The sequence below is a fragment of the Argopecten irradians genome, chromosome 5, assembly GCF_041381155.1.
Source record: "Argopecten irradians isolate NY chromosome 5, Ai_NY, whole genome shotgun sequence".
Lineage (NCBI taxonomy): Eukaryota > Metazoa > Mollusca > Bivalvia > Pectinida > Pectinidae > Argopecten > Argopecten irradians.
This window is the reverse complement of record NC_091138.1, coordinates 3,606,860-3,619,846: the sequence shown is the minus strand read 5'-3', so window position 1 is coordinate 3,619,846 and position 12,987 is coordinate 3,606,860. Positions and strand designations below refer to the sequence as shown.

The following is a 12,987-nucleotide window of genomic DNA, read 5'->3' as shown; positions in this document are numbered from 1 at the left end:
TCAGTATATAGACAAACTGCATATAAGAAAACGATATATGAATATGATGGTGCTGACATTGATAGGATTAATGATAATATTAGTAATATTGACTGGATATCTATCTCACAAATTAATGATGTAAACGAATTTAATAATATTCTTGTTGAAACAATTAACACACAAATAAATGACCATGTACCACAAAAAATAGTTACAGTGCGACCGAATGATAAGCCTTGGTTTACAAACACAATTAGATTAAAAATTAGACAGAGGAACCGCATTCACAAAAAAGCTATTAATTCAAACTCACCTACTCAATGGGAAAGGTACAGATTAGTTCGAAATGAAACTATTAACCTAATTAGAGAAACAAAACAAAATTATTTCATGAAACTTGAATCATCGTTAAATAATAATAGCTTGTCTCCAGATAAATGGTGGAAAATTGCTAAATCTTTGTTAAAAATTGATAATAAGCAAACGTCTATCCCCCCTCTAAAAACACAATGAGTCTTTTCTCCAACATCCTTTTGAAAAAGCGGAACACCTAAATACATACTTCTCTTCAATCTCCACTTCTTCTAATGATCTTGATCCTCTTCCCCCTCCTCCCGAGTTTCCTTTTGAGATTGACAATATTGTATTTACTGAACAGGATATCAAAGATCAGCTTTCTAATCTTAATGAAAAGAAACCTGCAGGACCTGATGGTATTGTCCCAAAATTCATAAAACTATTGACACCCTCTATTTCTATTCCTCTTACCCTTCTCTGCAATAAAACTATGGAAACCGGTTGTATTCCCTTGCCATGGAAAGCTGCTAACATTAATGCCATATACAAAGGGAAAGGTGATGTAAATGATATTTCCAACTATCGACCCATATCTATCACCTCTTGCTTCAGTAAAATAATAGAAAAAGTATTTTTTAAGTATCTCTATAATTACCTACGTGACTGTGAAGTAATCACCAAACATCAGTCCGGCTTCATTCCCGGTGATTCAACTGTGAACCAACTTCTTTCGATATACAATAATATCACTAACTCATTAGACAAAGGAAAAGAAGTCCGGTCTGTTTTCTGTGATATAAGTAAAGCCTTTGATAGAGTGTGGCATGATGGACTATTATTTAAATTAGAATCTTATGGTTTAAAGGGAAATTATTAGGGTGGTTTAGAAATTATCTTACTGATAGGAAGCAACGTGTTTTAACTGAAGGCATTTTCTCTACATTTAAAACTGTTAACGCTGGAGTCCCTCAGGGATCTGTCTTAGGCCCTTTTTTATTTCTATTATATATTAACGACATAACTAATATTGTTACTAGTGATTGCAAATTGTTTGCAGATGACACCTCGATTAGTGAAGTAATTGATAATAACCAAATCTATGCTGCCCATACACTTTCACAAAATCTTTCGAATATAAATACCTGGGCTCTGAAATGGGACATAAAGTTTAACCCCACTAAAACTGAATCATTAATATTTTCAAGGAAACGAAACGTCATTCATCCCGATATATACTTTGACAATAACACGGTTCATACAGCTAGCACACATAGACATTTAGGAGTTCTACTTTCTGACGACTGTAAATGGACTCACCACATAGATTATGTATACCAGAAAGCATTTAAAAGGATAAATATTTTAAAAACATTAAAAAAAGAGTGTCACGTAAAACTCTTTTAAACATTTATAAAAGTTATATTTTACCTATTTTAGAATATGCTGATGTTTTATGGGATAACTGTACTGAACAATGTAAACTTCTGTTAGAGTCTGTCCACTTAGAAGCCGCTAGGATTATAACAGGATTGCGCAGAGGTACCTCCCATGATATACTTTATAAAGAACTAGCTTGGGAATCTCTTTCTGATCGGCGTCAAAAACACAAACTTATTCTTATGTTTAAGATACTCCGTGGATTTGCTCCACAGCATTTGATTGAAATTGTACAACCATTTTTATATCAGCCTGAAAATGAGAGATATCCACTAAGGATGACAAGATATTTTAATATTCCTATGTGCAGAACTGCAAGTTACTATACTAGTTTTTTTCCAAGTACCTTTAGAGAATTTAATTCTTTCGCTTTAAACTTTGACTTATCGAATGTTAATACTGTTGCACAATTTAAAACACTCCTTTTTAACATTAATAAAATGGAACCTGATATAACAAATACCTTTATAAGCAAAGGTTCTCGAATTATAAATATTACTCTGTGCCAGCTCAGAAATTCCTCTAGCAATCTAAATTTTGACCTATTTCGCGATCATTTGAGAGATTCTCCAATTTGTTCTTGTGGCCTTGGTAATGAAACAGCCGAACACTATCTTTTCATATGTCCTTTATTTAATGAACAAAGATCATCACTCAGAACCAAAATACATAACTCTAATATCCCCCACTCGCATTTTAACGCAAAAACTCTACTGCATGGCTGTGACAATTGTGATGAAGAAAAAAATACATATTTATTGCAATGCATATCAGAATATATATCTGAAACTAAAAGATTTTTTTAGATTTTTCTACTATGATAGGTTGGGGAGATACACTAATAATAATATTCAATCATAATGTAATGTTAAATGTTAAAATATTTTGTTGATAATTGTACTATACCGGATTTGTTTGGAGATGGCTAATATAGGCTTTGCCTGTTGCCAAATCCATTTGCATATTATTTGCAATAAAATTTGTTGAAATGAAATGTACCCGCTGTTCCACAGCACAATAGGCGACTGAATTCATGGTCACAGTAGGTGACAAAATTTATATCAGCATTATACCTGTTGTTCCTAATGTATGACGCAGTAGGCGGTAGGCGACTTAATTGATATCAGCATTATAGTGCACGATCACAGTAGGCGACTAAATTCATAATCACAGTAGGCAATTAAATTGATATAAGCATTGTGCCTACTGTTTCATGAAAATGCATATAGCAGAAGGCGTCTGAATATAAGATCTTAGTAATAATAATTTTCTTTATAAATGTCTTCCTCAACACTTCCTTACTATTGACCTTAAGTGAAGCGTTCGCCCCGTGACGAATTGCCCAGGAGTTTTATCACACTCAAGTCTAATATTAATTTTTCTTGTGGTTCTTAATATGTGATAGTAACGTTGTTATTAACTGCTGTCCGAAAAAGTCCATGATGCTCCGTGGTTCTTCTTGATTTATTGTTATATGCCATCTCTACATGCCGTTGAAAACATGTTTTGTTGGGGATTTTTTCATGTCATAGTACTAAGTACCTCTGATTCAAAAAGAAAAAAACCAGATTCTGTTGCTATTGTTTGGGTGTTTAGACCCATGCTTAATGTTACTGAATTAAGTCACCGAGGAGAGTTTATTTAATTAATTAAGTGTGTCAGCTGGATGCTGTCACAAAAGACGACTAAATCTGGGATATTATCTTTTCTATTTTATCTAACGTAGGCCTATTCTATTCTTCCTAAAGTCTCCATTAGGACCATCATCTTTAGTCGCATTTTTCGACCTTGCAAGCAAGCACGTTTTGGCCTTAGGCTTTAGTTTAGCGCACGCCCATGTGAGGAAGATTCTGGGTTCTGTTCCGATGGTAAAAAGTGTTGCTACTGTTCAGTATAAGGGGGATTAATACATTTAACGTTACACTTGTATGGAATACTTTATTTTAAAAAAAACCCGTATTTTGGCACAACAATGTAACATCATAACTTACAATAAATCAGATAACAATCAAAATGCCTCTCTCACATCGCATTGCCGCTCATTTATTATTTCAACATTAAAATATATTCTTTTATCACAGCAACAGATTCGCTAAGTAAATGAAGCACAATACAACAAAACACAATAATCACAGTAAACCTGTTTAACCTCTAACCATGTCGCCGAAACTTATAAGCACCGTAACGACATGTATGTCGTCTTTTTAGCGCACCATCAACAGATGGTGGGATCAACACAAATCGCCTTTCGTCCGTGGTCCGTCGTATGTCGTCCGTCCGTAAACAATGATTGTTAACGCTATTTCTTGAGAAGTACTCGACGGATATTTCTCAATTTTACATTCATGGTTCCCTTGGTGCCTAGGAGTGTCATGCTAATTTTTAGACTGATCGGGAAAACAATATAGACGACAATCAGCTATCTTGGATTTTGGCAGTTGATGTTTGTTATCACTATTTCTCAGAAACTACTGAAGAGATCTGTCTCAAATTTCATATTATGTTGCCCTAGGGCCCTAAATGTGTTTTTTTTCATCTTATACCGATTGGTCAACAAGATGGCCGACTAACTGCCATCTTGGATTTTGGTGTTCTAAGTTTGTTATCGCTATTTCTCAGAAAATACTGAAAGGTTCTGTCTCAAATTTCATGTGTAGGTTCCCCCAAGGCCCTAAATGTGAATATTGCATTTTGGGACTGATTGCTCAACAATATGACGGACAGACCGCAATCTTAGGTTAAAGTATTTGAAATTTGTTTCCGCTATTTCTGAGAATTATTGAAGGGATTTGTTTGAAATTCCATATGTAGGTTATCCTAGGGCCCTTTTTGTGCATATTGCACTTTGGGACCGACAGGACAAACAATACGACCGAGTGGCCGTCATCTTGGATTTTGATAGCTGAAGTTTGTTACCTCTATTTCTCAGAACAGAATTAAGGGATCTGTCTTACATTAGATCTATAGGTTGTCATGATCAGTAGTGTATACGATGAGGATGATAAATAAACACAAGTCGTTATAATTATCCTAACAGATTTAAACGTATGTAACGGCAGTTTTGGCTGATTAACAACTTCATACCTAAATTTCACTAAAATATTAAAGGAACAAATCAAGCTTTATCCTACATATGGTGTGGACTAATGCCCAAAAGAAATTACATTAGTACAATAAATTAAAAGCTATGATAAATATATCACTGTATATAATCGTCTAGAGGTTGGTTGGTTTATTTACGTCTTAACAGCTAGGATCATTTAAAGGCCCACTACCTTTCCGAAGCAAAATTTAAAGGTTTCTTAAAAACATTAATAACAAAAGAAAATGCCTATCCATGGCCTAAGATGAGGTAACAACACCAAACATATGGAAGATTTTCTCCGTAATATATGATAACAGTGGAGAGTTATTTCGCTGTTTTGTCGTCTGGCATTGTAATATTCAACCACTGCGCGGTATTTAGGACGACGGCGGGACACATAAGACGACCCGCGTTATGAAAGTTAAAATTTATTTATTTTAATCAAAATTTTCTGAAGATGATGATGAGTGTAGTATTAAAGATGAGTTAATAACTTTTGCGACTCTACAAAATTATCGATCTCGTTTTACATTCCCATTTAAAAAATTAAAAGCCGTTTTGGAAAGGTAATGGGCCTTGAAGGACGGCCTCCACTGTGTGCGATGTGTTCGAGTGGATGTATATATATTTTAGGAGGCTGTAGTATGTTGTGTCTCTTTAAAATAGTGGAAACTGTTGTCGAGTGATAAAGCGCTATAAAAAGGGCAAAAGTTCAAGAAGAAACAACACGAGTATACCGCAGTCTCCACAAACACGCACCACGCACTTCATACACACAACACACCGCATACATGGGAGGCCGTCCTTACATGACCATTGCTATTATTGGGACATTTCATAGAGCTATATTACTGAGACATATCGCCATAAACACAGGACATCACACCTCATCCGTTCACATTAAACTGACAACGGGAAACTAGTCGTCCCACTTCATGTATGAAGAACAGTGATGAAAACGATGTTATATGCTATATTTCAAACTATTTTCGTTTTATCACTAACATTCTATAACATCGTTAACAATTCCAACTATTTGCATTTTTCCCGTAAAAATTTAATTGTTATTTGCTCGTTTAAGCAATTTTGAAACTGTTTATTCACCTTTTCACAGATATAACAACTAAGTGTTGTCGAATGATAAACAATCGTGCTAAATATTTCCAATAATCACAACGTATATGTATATGTATAATTCAGGACTTGTCAGACATAAGTTCTTAAATTCATGTTGCTTTTCACCACTTTTCCACTTTTTATTCTAAGCATCTCGATTATGTTAGCACGACTATTCGAGATGGAGCTTTTGAGAAACGGTAACCATGATGTTTTGTGTCCAACATTCGTAGGAAGGTAGGCTGCAGAAATCCCAACTAATTCATCGTTTGATTGTTTGTTTTGTCGTTGTGATAGGTGTCTCACATCATCCGATGTACTATCTGAACATTTACTGCGTCTCTCTTGTTTGACGACAGTAGTATCATGGACATCATTTGCTAAAATGAAATGGAACAATTAATTACAGTTCAACCTTTAATCAGAATAGTTGAACACGCTTTCTGAAACAATACCTAAATCAAAACATGGCATCAACATACCGAAATGACAAATAAATACCAAAATTCAATAAACAGGATTTGTATGTCCGAACCTATTTTTGTTGACTTATTCTTCTACCTCACAGCACCTATATCTAATCTTCAATTTTCTGATTACTTTTTGACTATTGAATGATAAAACCAGGATAATTGCCATATCTGTTGTGCGTATATACATGTATATACACAAACAATAAGATTTAATAATGATGACGGAAGGTATTGTCTTACATGGTAAGCTGGTCGTTGAAAATTTGAACGTTTATTCTCCTGTCAATGAATAATACAGACTACGAACGGAAGTAGTTACGTAACAGACCTGATGTATTAACTTTAATTATTATGAATATGAAACACCTGTCATCGTAATGGGGAGTGGATGTATAGTGTAAGTACACGTTTACATCTATAATATCGTGAGTCTCATACATGTTAAATATATAATGCATGGACTGCAATACAGCGTGCTATGCATATATTTGTATGTGCTTGCATTGAATAAACAGACCGTTCCCGATGCCTAGTAGGAATAAATCACTATTTTTTGTTTATTCTTTTCACATTAGCACTTCCACGGATGAATCGGGTCCAACTGATTCGTTCTCCTGATCCCATACCACACACATCAAGACGGACACGTTTCTCTGCCAAGTCCTGCTAGACAGCCACCGAAAAGGAAGAAAGCTTGTCCTGTCTTCTTATCAAGGTGCTTGAAAATCCTATTTAATTACGTTAAATATTGTCTTACATGGTAAGCTGGTCACGTTGGTACTTTTTAATGAAGGGGCCCACCCAAGACCAATTGAAGTAGAGATTCCATTTTGTAATTGTTCAGAACGAGGATGGCTGGGCTGTATCCCTGGTGGGGATTCTGGTATAGTATCATGCAGGAGTCTGTCATCTGCCATCGTAGAATAATTACCATCCTGATCGGACGGAGAGGGTTGGTGTACACTGACAGAAGAACCTACATAGAAATATATATATAAAACTATCGTCTTCTATAATATCCCTAATAGGTAATGTATTGTCTGGAACCCATTTTAATTGCTATTTACATCGTTCAATCGCCCAAAACTTGACCTCGCTATATCTAAATGACTCAATACCTAAATGGCTGCTCATGTAATCTGTAATAATGGTGACCAATGGAAACGTTAATCTTTTTATCATTGTGACAACGTGACTCTTCATTACCAATGAATAAAGTACTTATCAAATATCCAACAAAGAAACTTGTAGCAACGCTAATAAATTAAACACATCACTTTTCCACAAACGTGGTTTGAAATGACCTTATTTATTCTTATAGCCCTAAGCAGCAAGGTCCTGTAACATAGGAAAGAAACTAAAACGGGTGTTATTATATGATTACTAGTATATCTCCGATGTACCTACCGTGAGAGTGTGCGCCATGTGAGGCTAGACTATCTAGGGGAGCTGTCGGGATCAATTGATAAGTATTTCTATCTTCTTTGTCGTCATGATTGTCACTCGAATGTTTTTGATACATTCGATTCTTACATGTTTTCAGCCACTTCACAATATGGAATAGGACAAAGAGACAAAATAGTATCACCAGTGTCCAAACAGCATATGACAGAGTACTCACTTGGTCTGCAAAACAAAGTCAACATCAAAACCATTTAGCAACAAATCTCCCTGACAAGAAAGTCCGGTTGTGACGTAAGTCAAATTTGGAATCTTATCTTTTCTATTTCCCCTAAATGACTTTCTTCTTATTAACGTCTCCCTTAACACTGTCTCACTTTTAGTCATGACATAAGTTGAGCGCTCGCCCCTGTGAGGAAGGTTCTTAGTTCTGCATCAGGCCGGGGCAAACCATAGCCTATATAATATAAAAGTGGTAGTTTCTGCGCTTGTATAATGCTCAGAATTAAGGAAATTGTTTGTTTGTTTGATTAATTAACGTCCTATTAACAGCTATGGTCATGTAAGGACGGCCTCCCATGTATGCGGTGTGTTGCGTGTATGTTGTGCGAGGTGCGTGTTTTGGGAGACTGCGGTAAATTCATGTTGTGTCTTCTTGTATAGTGGAATTATTGCCCTTTTTATAGTGCTATATCACTGAAGCATGCCGCCGAAGACACCAAGCAACACACACCACCCGGTCACATTATACTGACAACGGGCGAACCTGTCGTCCCAATCCCCGTTTGCTGAGCGCTAAGCAGGAGCAGCAACTACCACTTTTATAGACTTTGGTGTGTCTCAGCCAGGGGACAGAACCCAGAGCCTTTCTCATAGGGGCGAACGCTCAACTCAAGGCCAAAAGTGAGGTGGTGCCAAGGAAGGCATTAGGAAAGATAAAGTCAGTTAGGAAGAAAAGAAAAGATAAGATCCTATATTTAGTCGCCTTTTACGATCATGCAATAAGGGCAGCAGGTACAATTCTAACGCCCTACCTGCAGGGCTTAATGGGTCGACTGGTTATCCCGTTGTCAGCATAGAGCGACTGAATACGGTATGCTCCAGTGAGATAGCACTATAAAAAGGGCACGATTTCCAACGAGTTACAATACGAACATACCATAGTCTCCTCGCGCTTCATACACGTTACATAGCATTTATAGGAGGCCGTCCTTACATAACCCTGGCTGTTAATAGGTGTTAATCTAACAATAAGGTGTGTAAATTTGACCTAGGTACACAATCTCACCTGATAGTTGGTAGTACCTTCTCCTCCAGAATGAGTACTGCAATTCATCAAGCGAAATGTCTGTTTCATCTTTCAGTTCTACAGTAAAGGTACAAATAAATTAACACGTATAAATGTAAACAGTTATGAAGTTTTTATACAAAATATACAAAATATTAGGACGATAGTGATTGCACGATGCTATACATATGCGTACGTATCACAATACCTCACCTACGCTCCGATACGTATCACGATACCTCACCTACGGTCCGATACATGTCACGATACCTCACCTACGCTCCGATACGTATCACAATACCTCACCTACGCTCCGATACGTATCACGATACCTCACCTACGGTCCGATACATGTCACGATACCTCACCTACGATCCTATACGTATAACGATACCTCACCTATGATCCGATACATGTCACGATACCTCACCTACGATCCGATACGTATCACGATACCTCACCTACGATCCGATACATGTCACTATACCTCACCTACGATCCGATACGTACCACGATACCTCACGTACGATCCGATATATATCACGATATCTCACCCACGATCCGATACATGTCACGATACCTCACCCACGATCCTATACGTATCACGATACCTCACTTACGATCCGATACGTATCACAATACTTCACCTACGCTCCGACACGTATCACGATACCTCACCTACGATCCGATACATGTCACGATACCTCACCTACGATCCGATACATGTCATGATGCCTCGCCTACGATCCTATACCTATCACGATGCCTCACCTACGATCCGATACGTGTCACGATACCTCACCTACGATCCGATACATGTCACGATACCTCACCTACGGTCCGATACGTATTACGATACCTCACCTACGATCCGATACATGTCACGATACCTCACCTACGATCCGATACGTATCACGATACCTCTACTATGATCTGCTACGTATCACGATACATTATTTATGGTTTTGTCAAAGCAATGGACAACTTCAATATGTGTTAATTTGTTCAATTGACTTATTAACCATACAATTTGAATATTAACATAACCATTTTAAACAGTAATTTTAGGTTTTGCTTTAACTGTCTAGAGAACTGAGAAAACCTATCATAATAAAAAAAAATCGGACAATGATACAACTACAAAGTTGATCAATTATAATTATATAGATATGATTGTCAATTTTGTTGCTTGCATTGACTGATGAAGAAAGTTAATCTCGTGCAAATGAAGTGAACTGCGAAGCAGTTCATGTAACATTTGCACGAGATTAACTTTCTTCATCAGTCAATGCAAGCAACAAAATTGATAATCAATCCTTATATTTACGTTAATCAATTTAAAAATCCCGCTGTTGAAAAAAATCAAATTATATGTATTCGGTATCAGATTATTATACAAATTTGCAACATTGTACCAGTTATCGTACATGTATGTACAGCTACGGAACAGCCGCCAGTCAGTTCTTCTCGTCACCAAGGCAACACAAAATGTAGTTCCGAAAATAACTTCATTCTTTGTGCGTTGTTAAGATTAAAAACGGCGATTTCTAAATACTGTTTCTATGTACAGGAATTAATGGCTTAAATTTTATCATAAAAACATTATGTAGCTTCAAATACAAAAATTGCTGCGCAGTACTAGCAGTGCAGTCAATGTGTAATCCGGTTGCTCGATTTAGCAGGGGTCCGGTTTGAAGAAAATGATGATTGTGGTGAAAATGCTGAATAGTTGGTATCTAAACATAATCAAACCTTTTAAAATTCAATTGTAATTGTTGTGGAATGTAACTGAATGTTGTATTTCCGTCTGGTAATTATTTGTAGCTGACATTTAAATGTTTATTAACTAAACATGTTGTGAAATCCAACCCCTGTGTCTATGGTATGTGATGCAGCCCAATAACATGGTGCTTCCGGGGCTCAATAAAACGTGTTAAAATGTGGGATTTAGTCGCAGATCACTGGAAGACTTCTGTGTTATTCTTGAAATGTGATAACTTCTCTGTCAACTGGAGTTTTGGGATTAAAATGCTGTATAAAGTAGCCTAAGTAGAGAAACATTGATTTGAAATATTGGCGGTTTCCAACGACCCTCCAATGCTGTGGGTTTCGACACTCACAGAATCGTTTTGTTAGGCTTAATTTCACTGAAATCAGCCTGTTTGCTATTTAATGGAATCTATCGTTTCTAAGCTTGCATGTATATCACCGCATCACATATATTGTGCACATTATCATAACCATTTGCGTTCGATTATGCCTATTTGCGATGAGTGGTGAACATTATGCGTTCGGTAGCCTATGTTCAGCATTTTTCCGGGGCTTGAGCCTAAGTCAGCGTTTCACCAAAATACGTGTAAAATATCTGTATAATATTATATTACTGACAATTTCTAATATCACTTTCTCAAGCATTTCTGAATGTACAAAGACAGGCAGAAAGTTCATTCAAAACTGAAGCGGCGTAAAACTAGGTCAAAATGTAAACAATGTCAAAATGTATTCTCACGCCGGTCAGAGGTCAGCGCGTGACCAAGCATCTTCATTGGGAAATGAAGTGATCGGAGTTTACTAGTTTCATTGAGGCGGGGCGAAGTGAAAATGTAATTATATAGATATGATTATACAATATGTGTTAAACAATCTTACGCTAATCATGCTATTTTTGTTTTTGTAGTAATGGTTGTATTAAAATGTAAATCCAGTACCTTTCTATGCCCTACGGACCATTCAATAGTTTATATCGTGTTTTTTTGGTGTTATTATATTAGTATACTTTAATATATGGAAATATCCATATAGAAATGAACCTATATCAAATTCCGCATTCTGATAAGACTACAATAAAAGATACACACTGAATTTTATAATAATACGTGGGAATATGTACATTGTTTATTATAGATCCAGTGGAGTAAATTAGATCGATGTTAGACCGAAGGTTGAAAACAAGATATATAAATAGATGTAGTCTATTTTTAGATTGTGGACATACCTGTTACTAATTATAAGTGCAATATATATTTAAACCTATATCTTAAGATCATGGAATACCTATAAATGCTACACTTTACAAATATTTTCCCTACGTTGATTACAAATATATCATTAAAATGATAAATGTATTGCGTTATTATATGTTGATACTAAAGTACAGTTTGTTTGATTTTGCACCTTAACGCTTGCCTTTCACATGTAAATTCTTGATAAAAGCTATATAAATACATATTCGATCAACATTGAATTTGTAATTATACTCTACTACTCTAAACATATTCTCCAATCTTCCCGTGTATGGCGCCAATCAATAGAAGTAATTTCAGTACTCTTACCTGTACACCGTCTTTGACATTGTGAGGAGACACCGAGCTCATTACAGGCTGATGACGTACACGTCTCACAATGTTGTGTGTGAATGTTACAGAAATGACGAGGATAGTAACAAATATCTAATCCACAGTTGAATTTAAAACCTTCAGGTGGGGAATGCACTTCCTTCATGAGTACTCCTGGTAGAAGGAAAATGATGACAATCAAACATCCCTGCTCTACTACTTGTGTGTTGACCAGCATGTCTGGTACAATGTAGATACCACATGCCCTATGATAAATACATTGTATATATATAAACGTAATCGTTTGGATATTTTCATTTCGGTATTTCCACTGGAAGTTTCCAACACTCACAGGTAGCCAGGGTTTATTAGTACATTGTAAAGTTATTTTAGTCTACGATGAAATCTGGCGATGTATAGTAGTCACTAGTATAGGATAGGGACAATTAAGATATGGTGGTTTATAAATGTAAACGATTAAAGGATAGTTTGTTGTTAAATCAGTCCCCACACTGTGCTAACTTTTAACAGCTTTTGAGCATATAACTATATTCGTGTGTAACTAATTGTTTT

General features: G+C 36.1%; 1 protein-coding gene across 2 annotated transcripts; it reads right to left on the bottom strand.

Annotated features, from left to right (window-relative positions):
- Window positions 1-3,640: 3,640 nt before the first annotated feature.
- Window positions 3,641-12,728, bottom strand: LOC138322671 (uncharacterized). 2 transcript variants are annotated; one of them, XM_069266688.1, is made up of 5 exons: window positions 12,412-12,717; window positions 9,080-9,157; window positions 7,798-8,016; window positions 7,148-7,366; window positions 3,641-6,297 (listed from the first exon to the last, which is right to left on the bottom strand). In XM_069266688.1, exons 1-5 carry the CDS (start codon window positions 12,650-12,652, stop codon window positions 6,008-6,010), a joined length of 1,047 nt encoding a protein of 348 aa, XP_069122789.1. In that variant the 5' UTR covers window positions 12,653-12,717; the 3' UTR covers window positions 3,641-6,007. The 2 variants fall into 2 exon arrangements, with proteins under 2 accessions (XP_069122789.1, XP_069122790.1); XM_069266689.1 differs by lacking the exon at window positions 7,148-7,366 and having other exon boundaries at window positions 12,412-12,728.
- Window positions 12,729-12,987: the final 259 nt, after the last annotated feature.

Coding starts and splice junctions, on each gene's coding strand:
- LOC138322671 (XM_069266688.1), bottom strand. CDS start 12,652: ATGCTGGTCAACACACAAGTAGTAGAGCAGGGATGTTTGATTGTCATC. Junction 9,158..12,411: donor ATGTCAAAGACGGTGTACAG/GTAAGAGTACTG, acceptor CCTTTACTGTAG/AACTGAAAGATGAAACAGAC. Junction 7,367..7,797: donor ACATGGCGCACACTCTCACG/GTAGGTACATCG, acceptor ATTTCTATGTAG/GTTCTTCTGTCAGTGTACAC.